At 41.5% G+C, this 20,000-nt stretch overlaps 1 protein-coding gene across 4 annotated transcripts in view; it reads right to left on the bottom strand.

Annotated features, from left to right (window-relative positions):
• The window catches only part of LOC135096776 (uncharacterized), a 34,063-nt gene that overhangs the window by 896 nt on the left and 13,167 nt on the right, over positions 1-20,000 (bottom strand). For 2 of the 4 annotated variants that reach the window (XM_063998526.1, XM_063998525.1), the window contains exons 3-5: positions 13,466-13,656; positions 13,123-13,272; positions 1,213-1,342 (exon numbers count right to left, since the gene is read on the bottom strand). In XM_063998526.1, the coding sequence (XP_063854596.1) occupies positions 1,213-1,342; positions 13,123-13,272; positions 13,466-13,656 (471 nt within the window). Of the gene's footprint in view, positions 1-1,212; positions 1,355-13,122; positions 13,273-13,465; positions 13,657-20,000 lie in introns of those variants that run through there. The other 2 variants (XM_063998528.1, XM_063998527.1) reach the window with 2 other exon arrangements.

The raw sequence follows: 20,000 nt of genomic DNA, 5'->3' as shown, positions 1-20,000 counted from the left end.
GAGGAGTGAATGTGTGGAGTGAGATGAGATGGAGAAGGAGTGATAACGTGGGGTGAGCAAAGTGGATGCAAGGTGGAGAGGAAGGATTGGTGATGTGGGGTGAGAGAAGGGAGTGAAGATACGATCATGAGCAATACGTATGTGTATGAATGAATGAACAAGTCTATATCTATTCGTATCTGCTAATTTGTGCTTTCTCAATGTGTTCATGTTTTCCAGAGAGTCACACCTGTTGTGTGTGTGTGTGTGTGTGTGTGTGTGTGTGTGTGTGTGTGTGTGTGTGTGTGTGTGTGTGTGTGTGTGTGTGTGTGTGTGTGTGTGTGTGTGTGTGTGTGTGTGTGTGTGTGTGTGTGTGTGTGTGTGTGTGTGTGTGTGTGTGTGTGTGTGTGTGTGTGTGTGTGTGTGTGTGTGTGTGTGTGTGTGTGTGTGTGTGTGTGTGTGTGTGTGTGTGTGTGTGTGTGTGTGTGTGTGTGTGTGTGTGTGTGTGTGTGTGTGTGTGTGTGTGTGTGTGTGTGTGTGTGTGTGTGTGTGTGTGTGTGTGTGTGTGTGTGTGTGTGTGTGTGTGTGTGTGTGTGTGTGTGTGTGTGTGTGTGTGTGTGTGTGTGTGTGTGTGTGTGTGTGTGTGTGTGTGTGTGTGTGTGTGTGTGTGTGTGTGTGTGTGTGTGTGTGTGTGTGTGTGTGTGTGTGTGTGTGTGTGTGTGTGTGTGTGTGTGTGTGTGTGTGTGTGTGTGTGTGTGTGTGTGTGTGTGTGTGTGTGTGTGTGTGTGTGTGTGTGTGTGTGTGTGTGTGTGTGTGTGTGTGTGTGTGTGTGTGTGTGTGTGTGTGTGTGTGTGTGTGTGTGTGTGTGTGTGTGTGTGTGTGTGTGTGTGTGTGTGTGTGTGTGTGTGTGTGTGTGTGTGTGTGTGTGTGTGTGTGTGTGTGTGTGTGTGTGTGTGTGTGTGTGTGTGTGTGTGTGTGTGTGTGTGTGTGTGTGTGTGTGTGTGTGTGTGTGTGTGTGTGTGTGTGTGTGTGTGTGTGTGTGTGTGTGTGTGTGTGTGTGTGTGTGTGTGTGTGTGTGTGTGTGTGTGTGTGTGTGTGTGTGTGTGTGTGTGTGTGTGTGTGTGTGTGTGTGTGTGTGTGTGTGTGTGTGTGTGTGTGTGTGTGTGTGTGTGTGTGTGTGTGTGTGTGTGTGTGTGTGTGTGTGTGTGTGTGAGAGAGCGAGAGAGCACCCACCCTGAGGCAAGGTCAGTGGTTGGGTTCCAGGCACAGATGAACACCTCACTCTGGTGTCCCCGCAGGATGGTAGCCTTGTTGAGAGGGATCTCCACACTGTTGTCCACCTCCATGTTTTCACCCGTGGTGCCTGTCAGGGGAACTGTCACCTCATGTTAACTGAACTAGGTATTCAGGATTGTCTTCTTAGTGCTACCTGCCTTTGCCTAATGATAAATGAATGACTGAGAACTTCCTTTACTCCCAAGATTATTATTTCTATTTAATGTCTACTATTAATGTAACCTCATAATGCATTAGACAAAAACTGCATTTCATTCTCACTACTTCCCTTGCCTTATAAATGAATGGTTAAAAACTTCTATTGCTAGTTTAACCTCATGTTGCCTCTACTAAAAACTACACTTTCCTCTCAATATCACTCTTGCCTTATGCTAAAGAAATTATAATGAAAATTTGCTATAATGTTAAGACCACTACTGTTATTAATTCAACTGAGTGACCTGTGTACTATAGAGGCATTAATTCATCACTTCCTCCTCACTGTCACTCTTGCCTTAGACTAAACAGATCATTTGAAATATCCTCTACTACTAATGCAACTTTACACCGAGTGATGCACGAGTAAGTGAGCCTTTTTTTATTACCACTTTGTTGCCCTAGACCACAATGCCCTCTTACAGAAAAAGTAAATAAAAAAAAAATAAATAAATAAACTAAATTCACAGCTAATGTAACTTTATACTGAGTGACCCATGAACTACAGAGGCATGAATCAAAGACAGCCTCCTTATCATCACTCCTCCCTTATGCTAAGCCAGCGACAAGCAGAATATTGTGATGTCCACCCTCATCCCCATTGGTGCTGGGAATTCTCTGTCCTGACCACGGCACTGTGTGAGCAGTGTTGTCCCCACAGATGATGGGTGTGGTGTACCTGGCCTGGCTGTTCATGTTTGCCAGCCTCATCGCCATCACTGCCCTGGTTCCAGCGCATCCATGTGCCACACACTGAACACATCGACAATGATCAATTGTGTGTGTTTGTGTGTGTGTGTGTGTGTGTTCTTCAGCCTTAAGAGCCTGACTGGTACTGACAATATGGTTTCCTTGCTTCACTGGAGTTTCTATCAATAACTTTATGAGGCAGAGTTGAGGTAATGAAATTGGTTTCCTTGCTTCCCTGGAGAATTCAAAAATTTTTTGAGGCATTGTTGAGGAGAACCTGCCACTGACTGCTACTGACACTGTGGTTTCTTTGCTTAATGTTTAGTATCACATATTCATTATTCTGCACTGGCATCTGACATTCTCAAAGGTGAAAGCAGACCTCAGGCCAAAAACGCAATCCAATGGAATAGCAGTAACAAGATGATTCGCTCCCTTCTGAATACTGATCCAGCCCAGCTTGTTCAGTAAAGCTAACCAAATATGAACTTAATCTCATCAAAGAAATAACAGGCATCTTGATACCATTTAAAGTAGCAACTCTAGTGTGTCAGGGAGAGAATGTTGTAATGTCAAGCACAGTAATTCCATGCATTTGTGGATTGAACGATGAGCTTGATCAAGTGTCACAGACATACAAGTCAAAGATTATTACTACTCTCAAAAGCTCAATCGAGAAAAGATTGAAGATCTATGAAGACACGGAGATGTTTGGGCTGGCTTCTTTCCTAGATCCATGCTTTAAGATGGACTGGAGCTTACCATAAGTCATGTTCATGAAATCCCTACTGAAGTCTACAGTAGATGAAATTATGCCTACTACCACTGAAGAAAACGGTTCCCTTCAAGAAAATAAGGAGGCCCCTACAAAGAAGTGCAAGGTGTTCAGATTCATGACACCATCAGCATCAACGAGCTCTTCCCACTGTATATTAACATCAACTGTATCACAAGTAGAATCCAACCTGAGTCAACCAAGAACAGAGGATGACAGTGACCCCCTTCTCTTCTGAGAACAGAATCAGTCAACACTGCCTCAACTAACTATACTGGCTCCAATATCTGTGCATCCCAGCTTCATCGGCTCCAGATCAGACACTTTTCTCCATTGCTGGGAAAGTCTTTTGTCCTGAACGATGCAGAATGACCGATGTTCGCTTTGAGGAGTTGATGTTTATCAAGTGCAATCAACATATAGTAAAGAAGACATTACATGAGAAATAACCTAGCCTATAAGAAATCATGTGTATAACAAGTTCTATATTTTTCAAAGAGAAATACTTTGTTTTCCTTATTGCTGTGAAAGTCTGTGATCATGATCTGAAATAAATTCATAGAAGTAATGTATTATGTACTGTATAGCAAAATCAAATAAAACCTCTTACACACAATGTATGTTTTTAATACCATTAGTTAGAAAGTGATTTAAGCGGTTATATTGCTATGCTCAAAAATGGAACAGTGCTCCTAAGAGATGTAGTTTGCTGCCTATTTAGGCATTGTACTTAATCACTGTTAATTATTATCTTTTTATAAATAATCACAGAGAAATGTGATAATCTAATCCTAATCATGCACAAAAAGAAAAAAATAACCACAATAAAAATAGCTAAAACTAATCATAATATAATCAATCAAAAAAGTATTCCAGACCATAATCAAAATAAAATCATAATAATTTATAATGATGCCCATGTCTGGTCAAGAACTTTTTTTTTTTTTCTGTAAGGTGAGGATATACTAACTACCTCTTGGTGCCATGTAAGGTGCTCCCGAACACTTAGAGGCAGCCACCACTCTGTACAGTGAAACACATCCCGGAATCCCTCATCACTATCTTTTCAACACACAATCTTTTCATTGCCAATAATTATGCAGTATATTTTTCAACTAATTTCATTCCAGTGTAACCTTTGTACCAGTAATGGTAGCCTGTTTGGCCAAACACAGGCTAAACAGAGACCCAGCAGAACCAAACACAGGCCAAACAGACCCAGCAGAACCAAACACAGGCCAGACAGACCCAGCAGAACCAAACACAGGCCAGACAGACCCAGCAGAACAAGGTAAAAAAGGTAAAAAAAAAAAAAAAAATGATGGAATAAACTGGAACAGGGTAATAAGATAAGGGACTGGAATGAGCCTGGAATGGGCTGGAATGGGCTGTATTTCCAGATTAGCTAAGTGTACACAAAATGGAGTCATGTATGTGATTTGCTCAGTGTGTGTGTGTGTGTGTGTGTGTGTGTGTGTGTGTGTGTGTGTGTGTGTGTGTGTGTGTGTGTGTGTGTGTGTGTGTGTGTGTGTGTGTGTGTGTGTGTCTGAAAGGTCTCCATCTCTCAAATGCTTCAGCGTCTTATCTCTATAACTTTAACTGGTTACAATGGAGGTTATTGTGTTTGCAAGTGTGTTTTTCATTATTCTATTTATAATTTAATAAGGATTCTGCTCTATCAGTGGAAAAAAAAAAAAAAAACGCATGAAAGCACAACTAATCATACTTGTGGCCTTTCAAAACTATCGTAATGACTGTAAAGTGTCTCACATGACGGCTTAGAAGCATAAGGCAGTTATCTTGAACACCTACACGATACAAACCAACCTTTGCCGTAGGAAGGTTACGTAAGAAAAGTGTGATAAGAGATTAAAAAAAGACAGGTGTGATTTCAAGGATATATGGGAGTTGTCTCAAAAATGCCAACACTCTATTCATCGAAGCAAAAAAAAAAAAAAAAAAAAAAAAAAAAAAAAAAAAAAAAAAAATAATAATAATAATAATAATAATAATATATATATATATATATATATATATATATATTTTTTTTTATGTAGGAAGGATACTGGCCAAGGGCAACAAAAATCTAATAAAAAAAAAATGCCCACTGAAATGCCAGTCCCATAAAAGGGTCAAAGCAGTGGTCAAAAATTGGTGGATAAGCGTCTTGAAACCTCCCTCTTGAAGGAATTCAAGTCATAGGAAGGTGAAAATACAGAAGCAGGCAAGGAGTTCCAGAGTTTACCAGAGAAAGGGATGAATGATTGAGAATACTGGTTAACTCTTGTGTTAGAGAGGTGGACAGAATAGGGGTGAGAGAAAGAAGAAAGTCTTGTGCAGCGAGGCTGCGGAAGGAGGGGAGGCATGCAGTTAGCAAAGATCAGAAGAGCAGTTGGCATGAAAATAGTGGTAGAAGACAGCTAGATATGCAACATTGCGGCGGTGAGAGAGAGGCTGAAGACAGTCAGTTAGAGGAGAGGAGTTGATGAGACGAAAAGCTTTTGATTCCACCCTGTCTAGAAGAGCAGTATGAGTGGAACCCCCCCAGACATGTGAAGCATACTCCATACATGGACGGATAAGGCCCTTGTACAGAGTTAGCAGCTGGGGGGTGAGAAAAACTGGCGGAGACGTCTCAGAACACCTAACTTCATAGAAGCTGTTTTAGCTAGAGAGGAGATGTGAAGTTTCCAGTTCAGATTATAAGTAAAGGACAGACCGAGGATGTTCAGTGTAGAAGAGGGGGACAGTTGAGTGTCATTGAAGAAGAGGGGATAGTTGTCTGGAAGATTGTGTCGAGTTGATAGATGGAGGAATTGAGTTTTTGAGGCATTGAACAATACCAAGTTTGCTCTGCCCCAATCAGAAATTTTAGAAAGATCAGAAGTCAGGCGTTCTGTGGCTTCCCTGCATGATATGTTTACCTCCTGAAGGGTTGGATGTCTATGAAAAGACGTGGAAAAGTGCAGGGTGGTATCATCAGCATAGGAGTGGATAGGACAAGAAGTTTGGTTTAGAAGATCATTAATGAATAATAAGAAGAGAGTTGGTGACAGGACAGAACCCTGAGGAACACCACTGTTAATAGATTTAGGAGAAGAACAGTGACCGTCTACCACAGCAGCAATAGAACGGTCAGAAAGGAAACTTGAGATGAAGTTACAGAGAGGAGGATAGAAACCGTAGGAGGGTAGTTTGGAAATCAAAGCTTTGTGCCAGACTCTATCAAAGGCTTTTGATATGTCCAAGGCAACAGCAAAAGTTTCACCAGTCTCTAAAAGAGGATGACCAAGACTCAGTAAGGAAAGCCAGAAGATCACCAGTAGAGCGGCCTTGACGGAACCCATACTGGCGATCAGATAGAAGGTTGTGAAGTGATAGATGTTTAAGAATCTTCCTGTTGAGGATAGATTCAAAAACTTTAGATAAGCAGGAAATTAAAGCAATAGGACGGTAGTTTGAGGGATTAGAGCAGTCACCCTTTTTAGGAACAGGTTGAATGTAGGCAAACTTCCAGCAAGAAGGAAAGGTAGATGTTGACAGACAGAGCTGAAAGAGTTTGACTAGGCAAGGTGCAAGCACGGAGGCACAGTTTCGGAGAACAATAGGAGGGACCCCATCAGGTCCATAAGCCTTCCGAGGGTTTAGGCCAGCGAGGGCATGGAAAACATCATTGCGAAGAATTTTAATAGGTAGCATGAAGTAGTCAGAGGGTGGAGGAGAGGAAGGAACAAGCCCAGAATCGTCCAAGGTAGAGTTTTTAGCAAAGGTTTGAGCAAAGAGTTCAGCTTTAGAAATAGATGTGATAGCAGTGGTGCCATCTGGTTGAAGTAGAGGAGGGAAAGAAGAAGAAGCAAAGTTATTGGAGATATTTTTGGCTAGATGCCAGAAATCACGAGGGGAGTTAGATCTTGAAAGGTTTTGACATTTTCTGTTAATGAAGGAGTTTTTGGCTAGTTGGAGAACAGACTTGGCATGGTTCTGGGCAGAAATATAAAGTGCATGAGATTCTGGTGATGGAAGGCTTAGGTACCTTTTGTGGGCCACCTCTCTATCATGTATAGCACGAGAACAAGCTGTGTTAAACCAAGGTTTAGAAGGTTTAGGACGAGAAAAAGAGTGAGGAATGTACGCCTCCATGCCAGACACTATCACCTCTGTTATGCGCTCAGCACACAAAGACGGGTCTCTGACACGGAAGCAGTAGTCATTCCAAGGAAAATCAGCAAAATACCTCCTTAGGTCCCCCCAACTAGCAGAGGCAAAACGCCAGAGGCACCTTCACTTAGGGGGATCCTGAGGAGGGATTGGAGTGATAGGACAAGATAAAGATATGAGATTGTGATCGGAGGAGCCCAACGGAGAAGAAAGGGTGACAGCATAAGCAGAAGGATTAGAGGTCAGGAAAAGGTCAAGAATGTTGGGCGTATCTCCAAGACGGTCAGGAATACGAGTAGGGTGTTGCACCAATTGCTCTAGGTCATGCAGGATAGCAAAGTTGTAGGCTAGTTCACCAGGATGGTCAGTGAATATATATATATATATATATATATATATATATATATATATATATATATATATATATATATATATATATATATATATATATATATATATATATATATATATATATATATATATATATATATATATATATATATATATATATATATATATATATATATATATATATATATATATATATATATATATATATATATATATATATATATATATATACACCATGGGCAGCAGATGCTTCACGGAACATCCTGCAGCTCTGTTCACCAAGCAGGAAGCAAGGACAGCGTGGTGGTGGTGGTGGTGGGTGGTGGGTGGTAGTGGTTGGGGTAGGGGTAGGAGTAGGGGTAGTGGTGATGGTGGTGGTGGCACTGACTTCTCTCTCCAGGAGTCAATGTATCCCCCAGCGTGTGAAAGGGACTTGAGAATGCCGATGCACTCGAGAGGTCAAACTCCCCAAGCTCGTGGCAACAAACAGTGCAACATACGAGTGAGTCCCGATATTTTCAAGCAGTTGGTGAACATTTTACACCAAGCCACTAAGAGGCTTGAGAGAGTAACCCAGTGATTCCTAAAGCACAAAAGAAGAGATGGATGGTGCATCATAAAACCTTAATGAATATCGGAGTCTAGAGGAATGTGTAAAGAATCTGGTGGTGAAAGCGATCTGGCAGCCTCTCCACCAATGGGACCCGGTTTTGCAGCAATTTCCGCCCTTATTGGTCGTGACGAGTTTATGATTGGTCGTGATTCTGCTGTGATTGGCTACATTCACCGTGGACTGTGATTAATGATGAGCCGCCACCGTCATACCGTCACACCGTCACCAGCTCACAGCCCCGAGCAGCAGTAAGCCTAACCGGGCAGGCTTGGCGGGGCCCTGTCTCAGCCTCCCTATTGCCAAACACCGCCCCTTTCTGTCACCTCCCCCAAACCATCTCTCTCTCTCTCTCTCTCTCTCTCTGGGTCTTAAAGTAAAGTTCCTTGTTTCGTTTGGTAATTATGTTAACTGAATCAATTTTGCCTTCAACATCAATGTACTTTGAGAGATATGATACTATAATCTCTCTCTCTCTCTCTCTCTCTCTCTCAATAAATCATCCACATTGTCAAGCAGTTGGTCATGCCACACCCACTCTGGCACTCCTACACTCCACACTCTCCACACACTCCCACTCGTCTTGTAAATTATTTTCTTCATTATTGCTGCTCCGGTTGTAGCTATTACATTGTGTGTCATAAGGTTTACTGTAGAATTTAGTCATCTTCAACTTCCTTCACTTAAACTCTATACAGTCCACGCACACTCCTCACACACTTCCCCTCGTCCTACACACACACACACACACACACACACCCCTCATCCTCCACATACACACACACACTCCCCCACACTCCATGTCCCGGCCATCTCTCACGTGTGTGGGTGGCGGCGCCTCCCTCTCAGTCCACCAACACCACCACCAGTTCAACATGACAGTTATTGCTCCAAGTGACCGCAAGCATCGCCACTGCGCCGCGCACCTCTCCGATGGGACTTTTAAAATTCCCGCAATTGTACAGAAAATTTGAAATATTGCATTTGTAACTGTGATTGCTTATGGTAGTACATTTGTTATTTTTTGGGATAATTCTAGATGATTTTATGGGGTGAAAATGTAACTACAAGTACTACAATTACTCGTAAGGAAAAACTGAAATATTGTACCTGTAACTGTGACTGCTTATGGGAGTACGTTTGTTGCTTCATTTTTGTGTAACTCTAGATTATTTTATGGAGTGAAAATGTGACTACAAGCACTGTAACTACTCCACTAGTCTCTCTCTCTCTCTCTCTCTCTCTCTCTCTCTCTCTCTTTCCTGATGTCTTGTAGTAAAATTATACTTTAAACTTGAACTACTGTAGTGTTTTATCAAGCTTAAGGAGGAGTCTTGGTAGGCTAAAAGTTAACTAAAACGTAATTACTTCTTGCTTTTCTTTTAACGCAGATCCCAATTCCCGAACCAGCAGCACTCTGTACTTTTTAAGTACAAAGTGCTTACTAGAGTATAATTACTGTATATTTTTTAAGCTTAAAGAGAGGTGCTACCAGACAAAGAGTTAACTTAAACATTCTTCTTTTTTTTTTCTTTTCTTTTAACACAGATCCAATTTCCCGAACCAATACTAAAAATAACACTCTGCAATATAATTCCTAAACTACAGCCTTTATTTAATATCTGGCTCAAAAGCAGCTTACAAACTCAAATTGCCGCCGGTCTGCCGACGAAAACAGAGGGAAAAAATTTAAAACATCAGCCACACAACGTCAGCGTGTTTCCTGACGCAATAAAAAAAAGCTGCAGTTTCCAGCCCACCTGCAGTAACAAATAACACAGGTCAAATAGCCACTTAAAGGACCACCCTCACGCCTGCCACTTACCTGCCTAAGTGACGCGGAAATCAACACCAGAATACATCTAATACTCGTTATTTATTTTTTTTTCAGACACTTGCAGTAATATTACACAGCACACCAATTACAGAGTCACAAGCGCAGGAAGCTGAGAACATCAAAGAATGAAAACTGCGGAGAAAGATGTCTTAATGAAAGATTATTATTGTCCAAAAGCCTAATGCCATTCTTTTCTGTTGCATTATCTCCACACTGCTCAACGTGCTACAGGGATTTCAACGCCAGGTAAGGAGCAAGTTCCGTGATCTCCTGACCAATTACACCATTTTACGGAAAGATATCTACGTTAAGTATGAGAGAGAGAGAGAGAGAGAGAGAGAGAGAGAGAGAGAGAGAGAGAGAGAAAATGGAGTTAGAATATTATAGTATACAGCTTATCAATGCATTATCATTATTATTAGAATTATTGTTGTACTCATCATTATTGCTGCTCTGGTTGTAGTTATGTGTCTGTCATAAGGTTTACTGTAAAATTCAGTGTGTGTCATAAGGTTTAGTTGATTCACAAAGTGAAGTTTAGTGTCATCTTCAGCTTTCTTCACTTTAGCAGCACGTGGCATACAATTCTGCGTCTTAACTGAGTTGTGCAGCTCCCTAAACTCTCTCACTATACCAAGGAATCTGCTGCTGCTTATCATGACATATGAGGCCGCTAAAAGCAAATATCTTAACAACGAGGATAAGCGTGACTGTTGTTCTGAACACCGCCGACACCGCTGTCTCTCCGCCGTCATCACCACTGTTACCATACCACCACCGTCATCACCATCAACACACTTTCCATCACCATTATCACCATCATCACTGCCGCTATCAGCACCTGAACCAACACTCGATGGGCAACACTTGATAAACATGAGCAAATTCTGCAACTATTAATATGCCAACAAGAGTAGATAAGGTAGATGTTTCTCGGCGCGTGACCGGAAAAAATCGTCCGTCTGTCCATTCATTTTTTTTCGCTACCCCATGTTGTAGTCAAAGTGTCATTTCACTTAGGTACTGCAATACTGCAACAAACCACATATGATTCAGAAATGCGTTAATTTATTTTGCTACTATAAGTTACCATCACCTTCAGAATCAAGAAATATAGATGCTAAAAGTATTTTATGGTACCAATTTCAATAGGGAAGATTTTATTCCATCACCCGCTATTTCCTAAAACGTTGTATCTCTCGTTTTGAAGGCATAAGAAACAAACTCGTCTTGTTTCGCTACCACTAACTTCAGGAGCATGAAATATAGATGCTAAAAATATCTTGCTGGATTATTTTTAGTTACAAAGACTATATTTTCACGGACAGGTGTCTGAAATGTTAGCTGTCTTGTTTTGAAGGCATAAGAAGCAAACAAGTGTAATCTTGCCGCCAGCCAACTTCTCATTTGTCATCATTATCTTTTTCGTCTCCCTTCCCATCCTCAATTTCTAAGTAATTATCGTCCATGACAGCTGTGGCTTTCTGTCTATATATCACTCGCTATTCTCTCTCACTTTGCTTGTAGAGGAAACCGTCTATCATATTCTGTAATGTTACTTTGCAGTGAAATACACTCCCTGGGTACTCTGCCATAAATGTATGCGTTTTGTCTCCTGAACACTGCTAATTCAATCCACCAGCAGCACAAGAAGTCCTGCACGAATGATGCAAGAACTACTAAAAAGCATCAAGATTGTTCAACTACAGCATTACAAAGATAAAAAAAAAAAATCTGATAAGAAAACCGCCTTGTGTAAGTGAGTGAACACAAGCACTGTAACACACACACACACACACACACACACACATGAGGCAAATGGGTGAGCCTCTTAATGTGTAGGCCCTGTTCACCTAGCAGCAAGTAGATACGGGATGTAACCCGAAGGGTTGTGACCTTGCTGCCCCGGTGTGTGGTGTCCTACCCAAAGATCAGTCACTATGATCTCTGAGCTCTTTCTGTAGGGTAACGGCTGGCTGGGTGACCAGCAGATGACTGTAGGTGAATCACACACACACACACACACACACACACACACACACACACACACACACACACACACCTCCTATCAAGCTCCCTCAGTACAGTAGTAGTCGTAATCGTAGTAGTAGTAGTACTAGTACTAGCAGTAGTAGTAGTAGTAGTAGTAGTAGTAGTAGTAGAATAAGTACTAGCAATAATAATAATAACAACCAAAGCGTTCATTCCTCCAGAAAATAAATATAATAAACAACACTATGGGAGACCCAGACTTGACTCACTCACTGTACGGGCATCGCAGGGAATTAGGGGAAAAACACGGCAGAATTACCTTGACAGAACACACACACAGCAGTCAGTGAGGAACCCAGCACGTCACGACCCGCTAAGCTCACCTTGTCATGCAGGAAATGTTCGAAACGGCACCAAGACATTACTTGACTGAAATCCGCAACCCTCCTCCTTCCCTCTCCTCTCCTCTCCCCGCCACTCTCCCACGCCTCACCTCACGCTGTAATGACCTGACTGCAGACTGAACAATGACAGCACACCACTCCCGTCTGTCTGACTCCATCACTCCATATCCCGCACCGCCAAGGTGGTTGTGTTTCTGTGCCATTGTAAATCACTGGTTAATGCCGCACTGTTCCTTGACATTCTCATCACGCTATGCTCAGCTACTGCTATTGTGTGTGTTATCTATCTAGTCATCAATATTAATTCACTTTTGATGCTGGTATGGCAAAATTACTATACTGTTTGCATCTGTTGATCTATATTTATTTACTTGTTTCTTTTCTTGTCTTGTCATACAAATATAAAGCCAGGTCAAATGCAAAAAAAAAAAAAAAAAAAAAAAAAAAAAAAAAAAAAAAACTTGGTGTTCTCTCCCAAAAGAAAGCACCAGTTAAAAATTTGAGATGGAATGGCTGTGCTTTTTATTTGAGCTAGCTTTGTAATAACCTTAAATTGGTTCAGTCTGCCATGCAGGCTTAACGCATGAGAAAATGCTTATTCTGGAATATTTGTATTTAATATCACATTGCAATTCCCTTCTTTTTCAATAAACCATGGAAAAATTTTTTTTTAATTTTAAATGACATATTACACTGGTGCTCTGACAGGGAAGAACCTCATACTGCCCTGAATTGACCAGGAGCCACCTTGCGTGGGTCAGCTGGTCTTTTATGGTCTCCTTTCCTCCCATTCTTATATTCTGGATGACCATGCACAGGAGAGGCAGACACTTACCTGTAGTGAGCACGGGTGTTGAGGATGAAGCTGGGAGGCCTGGATCATATCGTCCAGGGTGTCGTTCAAGGTGTCTAAGCTGTCCTCGCTGTCCTCCTCCTCCTTACCAGGGCTTTCCTTGTTGTCAGAGGTGGGTTCAGGCTCTGAGGGCTGAGATAACACTTTCATAGCTTCTGACCAAGCTCTTCACTGACTGTGCATTAACATCCTTTTAAATGAGTATATTCCAGTCATCCAACCAGGCAATTTCCTTCAGTATAAGGCAAAGTCATAATAGCCAATGGGCTAATAAGTAATCTATTATCTCCTAATGGTAATATCTATTGCAAAATAGACAACTCACCTTCCAGACAGTTTCCCCAGTCTCAGAACAGTTCAGTCCAACAAATTTCAAGGCTTCATCAAGGTTGAAGTCAAGATTGAAGTCTGGTACCATCTCATTGAGGGTGAAGGACGGAGAGTTAAGAGGAGACACAGAGTCAAGGGTCACGTCTCCTCCGCTGATGTTTTTCTTAGGAGACAGTAAATGCTCACCTGCAAGCAAAGGATGAACAGTAATTACACAAATACTGTCAACACTCTTTCTGTTATTCTTGTAACAAATTTGATGTACAAAGCTACAACCTATGATGCTGTGGTTTGTTTTTCCCATCACCAACTTGTGGGGGTCATCAGATAAACAATAATATATTGGTGCCTAAAACATTAAAGCTCTTATGATAAAATTTGATCCAAATATGCTTTAAAAATCTTACAATAAGAACTATTCATGAATAAATGATGAATATAGCTTGCCTGGTTTTCAACAACAGTTAATGCTTAAATATGTTATGTATATATACTAAAAAGAAAGCATACATGGTTTATGTATAGAAATAAACTGTAAAAACATATATCACATGGCAACCATTACAACTACATAAAGGATATAATGTTCCCTTCATGTTCAGAGCAATTATAGTCATCCATGAAACCTCAACCAAAACACTCACAATCTTCATCATTGAAAATATAAACAAAATGTGTCTATACACACACACACACACACACACACTACACATTATGTAAAGCAGTACACACCCTATATTTTCATCACAGCAGTAATTTCTCAGGACTCATAACTGTTCCTCAGTGTTACCAGTACCTCTAGTAATTTGTGATCCTTGATGGTGGGTGGAGGGAGGCCTCCTGCCTGGCCAGGAAGCATTAGTGAGCCTCCTGCCACCCAGGTGTACCTGCCCTCTGTCCCCACTCCTTCAATGATCCCATTATGATTAATGATTCCACTCTATGGCCACCACCAAGCCTAAATATTTTTCTTACTTGGAAAAGAAAAGCTCAAATCAATAAGCCTTCACTGAGCTACAGATCACCGTGGTCTAGATATATAACAGCCATTGGCAATTATTGCACAAAATACTGTAGCACACTACTGTACTAGCAGGGATAAAATAATATCCTTCAGTCTTGATATAAGCCAACTCTCAAAGTGCTACACCACAGCTACACAAGACATAACATTTTCCCAAAAATCTCTTGTCCTGTGTGTTGCTGCACTGCTGCCAAGAGTACACCACCTCACATGTGTGTCTTGTGAAGATAAGAAACCATGCTATCACTATACCATTAAATACTTACTCAGTCATAAGTCATAACAATGTGTGTGCAGCAGATTCCTCAATAACATTTCAAGGTTACTGACTACTGGCACAGTCCTTCATACAATGACACATACAAAAAGTTGCTAATGTAACCACAACAGGGTACTCATCTATTCACTTCACTGTGTTGTGAAAAGCCCTTTGATTACAAGATTATAACAAGAAACTTGCTGGAGTATTACACAGATCACTATCTCACAGTTCTTGAGCCACCAAACGCCATGCGAGCACCACCATATGACCACTGTGTTACCACCACTACCACCGCTGTCACAACCACCACTGCAACTACACATGGGGAGGAGGGGCAGAGCCTCACACCAGACAGGTGGTGCCTGATCAGCCAACCTACCAATATGGCTGTGCACCCAACAGGAAACTTGGCCAAATGGTGTAACAAAGGCACTCCTCCAAGCCTGGGGGCCACTACACTTTCATGGGGGGGAACAGGAGGAGACCTAATGAGGGGGGAGAAGGAATACCACGAAGGGTTGGATTCGCAAGGGTTGACTAACGCCAGCCGGATATCCCATCACATAATGCTGCTGCCAATATCCCGCTGCGATGCCCGAAATGCACCCCCTCCCAGCATGGGCGCCACCAGGCCAACCCCTAATACAGTAAAATCCCTCTCATCCGGCATTCAAGTATCTGGCAGCTTCAAGTATCCGGCACATTTTTCCCTGAGCCTTAAAATCTATAAAAAAATCAATGTGTACTCATAAAATTGATTAAAATTCCCGCGTGAGGCATACTTTGTCCCCTCGCCACCAGAGCACACTGCTTCGCACCACCTGTGGTCCACTGCACTGTGTTTACTCAGTGACTCAGTCCCGCATGTGCACTGTTTATCACCTGACGCCTTCATCATACCTAAAGTTGTAGAAAAGAGGAAGCGTGTTGTGCTTACACTTAAGCAGAAGGTAGAAATTTGTCGATGATTAGAGAGAGGTGAAAGCAGACAGCAACTAATGGCAGAATATGGTGTGGGCTCATCAACTATTTATGACATTAAATCCCAAACGAAAAAGTTGCGGGATTACATGAAAGTCACCGACACCCCAAAGGCAGTGGAAAATCATCACACACTGCAGTATCATCATAATGAAATGATGGACAAAGTGTTATACGAGTGGTTCAGCTTGAAAAGATCAGAAGGAGTCACAATTACAGGCCCAATGCTACAACTGTGCTGGTGAGTGTGAGGTGGCAGCACGGGCGGCGACGCGCGGCACAGCGATCAGCTGATCTTTGTTATGGTAAGATGCGTGAGTGTAGGGTGGTGATTGTGGGCATAATTTCACTTCTATTCAAGTATCCGGCATGTCAGCGGTCCCATTGATGCCGGATAAGAGGGATTTTACTGTATCATTTTTTCCTTCAAACTCTACTAAGCAGTGGATATTTTTCATCACCTTTCATTCTCTTTCAGTTTCTGGCTCAAAGTTTCACTTAAACATTTCTCTAAGTCCGGATCTTAAATTTAGGGCAGGACAAAAATCATCATACATGTGGCAGCCCGGCCCACATTGTTCAGTGTAGTGGCAGACATTCCATAGCAGTGACTTTGACAGGTGAGATTAATGAAAGCAAATTTTCATAATTCGATAAGGTAAGAAATACCTCCTACAGAGTGTACACAACTTTAAGGGACCCTTGGAGGGAGGCAACCATACAAACATCTATAGGGCACATCCAGGCATCTCCCACCATAATCTCCAACTGTCCAATTGTCTCACAGAGGCCAGCCAGACCCGCCTCCCCAGAACTCGATTAGTCCCTATATGGGAGGCAGCTACGGCCCCTCTCCAAAGGCTGATCACCTCTAAGCCAATGTTACACACCACATTCAGCTCACTTCTACAGCATCACCTCCACCTCCGTGCTGTAGCTCTATGGCCACTGGGGAAAAGTAACTCAAGGAATGAATAAAGAGTAGCTGCCATTGTTTCTTATAGAGCCTTATGTAGGGAAAATTATTTTATATCTATTAAGATATTGGCTATTCTTCAGTGTTTTGAAAAAGCATGCAATATTGACATTCAACATTTTTTTTTTTATCTTTTTAGTAGTACAGGTAGGCAGATATTTAGAAGCAGACAGAAAGACAGATAGGGAGAAACAGAAACAGATAGAAAGACAGAAAAAATAAATTGTTAAAATAAACAGATGGACAGATCAACCATATGAAAGCACTCTTAACAAAATCTCTAAAAAAAAAATAGAGTACAAAAAAACAGGAGGAAGCAACACTGAGGAGACCCCTACAAGCCCACAACAGTCTACCAACCCTCCTCCTTCCTCTGGTCATAAAGGTTACCAGAGATATAAGCCACCATCAGGGGTACACAATGCTCAGCCACCTCACATAATGTATGTGGGCTTTCTGCATTTTCCTTGCCCTTTACACAGATTAAAGTATGACATTATACTTGACAATTTCCATGGCAGTAACCTCAGTAACCTTCTCAAACACTTCATAGTATTTACAGTAAGTTTAAAAGTAAGGCTAATAATAATATTTTATATCAGATATAGAATCTACCAGATAGGCATTAACAGGAATAGGCCTGGTAAGCTTCTTATAATGCTGTTTTATATCTGAAATAGTAAGTAGTTGGAAAGAAATTACATATAATGGCCATTAGATGAATTTCAGCTTACCTACTTGTGACAATATTTCTTTCATGGCAAAATTGAAGCTTGCACCACAAACCTCAAGTAAATATCATCCTAAAGTCTCCTTTAGGAAACAAATAAATATGGATTTGTCTTTGAAAAGGAAATTACTTTTTGCTTTGTCAGAGCTGCTCTCAGAGATGGGAAGACCAGCATGAGGGTAATGGTCACAACCAGCAGGATGTCCTTGCTTCCCCACCCTGCCCTCTCTACCTGCCCTTGCTCCTTATCTTCCCCACCTGCCAATGCTTCCCTCCCCTTGTCTCCCACCTTCACCCACACACCCAACATTAATGAGTTTTTAATACTGTGAATCTTTAAACTCTTATATATGCATATTATTATGAATATTCTTGTCTTCTTTCAACCACTCATTAGCTCCAGTATTAATGAGTTTTTAATATTATGAATCTGTGACCTTTCAGCAAATGCATACACTAAGTATCAGTGAATGTACCTGTTTCCATTACTAAAGATCCTTTTTATAGATCATTTTGAATAATTTCCAATACAAAGCTATTTTCACATATTTTCTATTGAACAATTACATAATACAGGACCAGTCTTGAATGGGAAGCATTTGCAATAAAAGTGATATAACATTGGTTATCTATTACATAATCTTTGCTATACAAAAATAATTGCTGAAGAATAAACAGTACTGTCCCTAAATTATCTTGCTGTCCCTACAGATGACTGCCAACCAACTGCCATGTAATTACACCTCCTGACAATCTTCCATCTCCTTAATGCATCTCTTATCACACTCATCTCCCACCCCACTCCACTCCTTCTTTCCCTCCATCAATCAGTGACAGTACAGGTGCTGGCCTCCTGTCACCACCCTTTTTGCATGGCTACAAGTGTCTTCCACCCCAACCCTTTCCATTAACACACACACTACACATCCTCCTGCACTTGCCCTCATCACCCAGCATCTCCTCACACCTACTTACTTTACTGGTACAATAACTCATACATTATTAAATGGTAATATTACATAAAAGTAGTGATGAAAAGTAACACTGCATTATAATTCAGTCAAAGCATTTTATTTTATTGTGTTACTTAACATATTTTTGGGCAAATACTTTGGTGATGAACTATGAATATGTTAACATAAGAACATAAGAAAACAAGGGAAGCAGCAAAAAATCAGGTCTGCACATGGCAGTCCATATATGAAACATTCCTAAATATTCCCACCTATCACCCTCATTCACAGCATGTTGCTTGCCTGGCCCAGAACTCACTAATTCCTTCATTCATACCTGCAGAAGCGTTGGCCTCCCATCATGATACAAATACATGGAGGTGTTAAAAGGCTACCTAACACAAGTGTGCCATGTTAAGGCAGTGTGACAGTCCTACACTTCATTCTGGGAGTCAGGATGATGCAGGGAAAACAACCATGACAAGAAGGACTGAGCATGACAATTCAGGATGGTGCTGGTATGCAAAATATTGGTGACTTGTCAGTTTTGAGCACGGATTGAGCATAACACAAGTAGCACACTCCATGATTCATTGAAACACTTGCTGTATATACTATATATTATATATATATACGAGGTGTGTCATTAAAGTTCCAGGACTGGTGTCCTAAAAGATGAATTTCAAACCCAAGCCACAAACCACCATATTTCCCCTTCAAAGTAATCCTTCTGGAGTATACAACTGCGCTCCCAACCCTCTACAGTCACTAATCTTTTTCTTACGTGCTTTTAAAATCATGTCCTCTGTTGCAGGTCGTTTAACAATGAGCGCTGAACAGCGAACAAACTTGAAGTTTTTGGTGCAGTTGGGGAAAACGCCGTCAGAAGCACTGGGTATGCTGCAAAAAGTGTACGGGGATGAGACAATGTCACGCTCACGTGTTTTTGAGTGGTGCAAGAGGTTCAAAGAGGGCCGGGAGGACGTGGAAGATGACCCCAAGAGTGGAAGACCCTCAACGAGCAGGAATGAGGCCAATGTTGAGCGTGTCAAGCAGATGGTGCGTGACGATCGTCGGTTGACTGTTCGAAAGATCGCAGATGAGCTTGGCATGAACCACAACAGCGTGTGGAAGATTATCACTGAAGATCTGGGCATGCGGAAAGTCTGTGCGAAGATGGTGCCGAGACTCCTGAACGATGACCAGAAGGGACGACGCATGCAGGTGTGTCAGGACATCCTCGAGCGTCTGGAAACTGAACCAGACTTGCTCAGGAGAGTCATCACCGGCGATGAGTCCTGGGTATTTGAGTACGACCCGGAGACCAAACGCCAGAGCCTTCAATGGAAGAGTCCGGCGTCGCCACGGCCGAAGAAAGCAAGGCAGTCCAGGTCCAGCTTCAAGGTCATGTTGATCGCTTTCTTCGATGTGAGGGGCATCGTCCACTGCGAGTTCTTGCCACAGGGCCAGACAGTCAACCAACATGTGTACTCGTATATATATATATATATATATATATATATATATATATATATATATATATATATATATATATATATATATATATATATATATATATTGCTACTTCATTTTAAACTGAGGAG

Source organism: Scylla paramamosain, unplaced genomic scaffold (assembly GCF_035594125.1).
Source record: "Scylla paramamosain isolate STU-SP2022 unplaced genomic scaffold, ASM3559412v1 Contig7, whole genome shotgun sequence".
Taxonomy (NCBI): domain Eukaryota; kingdom Metazoa; phylum Arthropoda; class Malacostraca; order Decapoda; family Portunidae; genus Scylla; species Scylla paramamosain.
The sequence above is the reverse complement of the archived record's forward strand: the minus strand, read 5'-3'. Positions and strand labels throughout refer to the sequence as shown.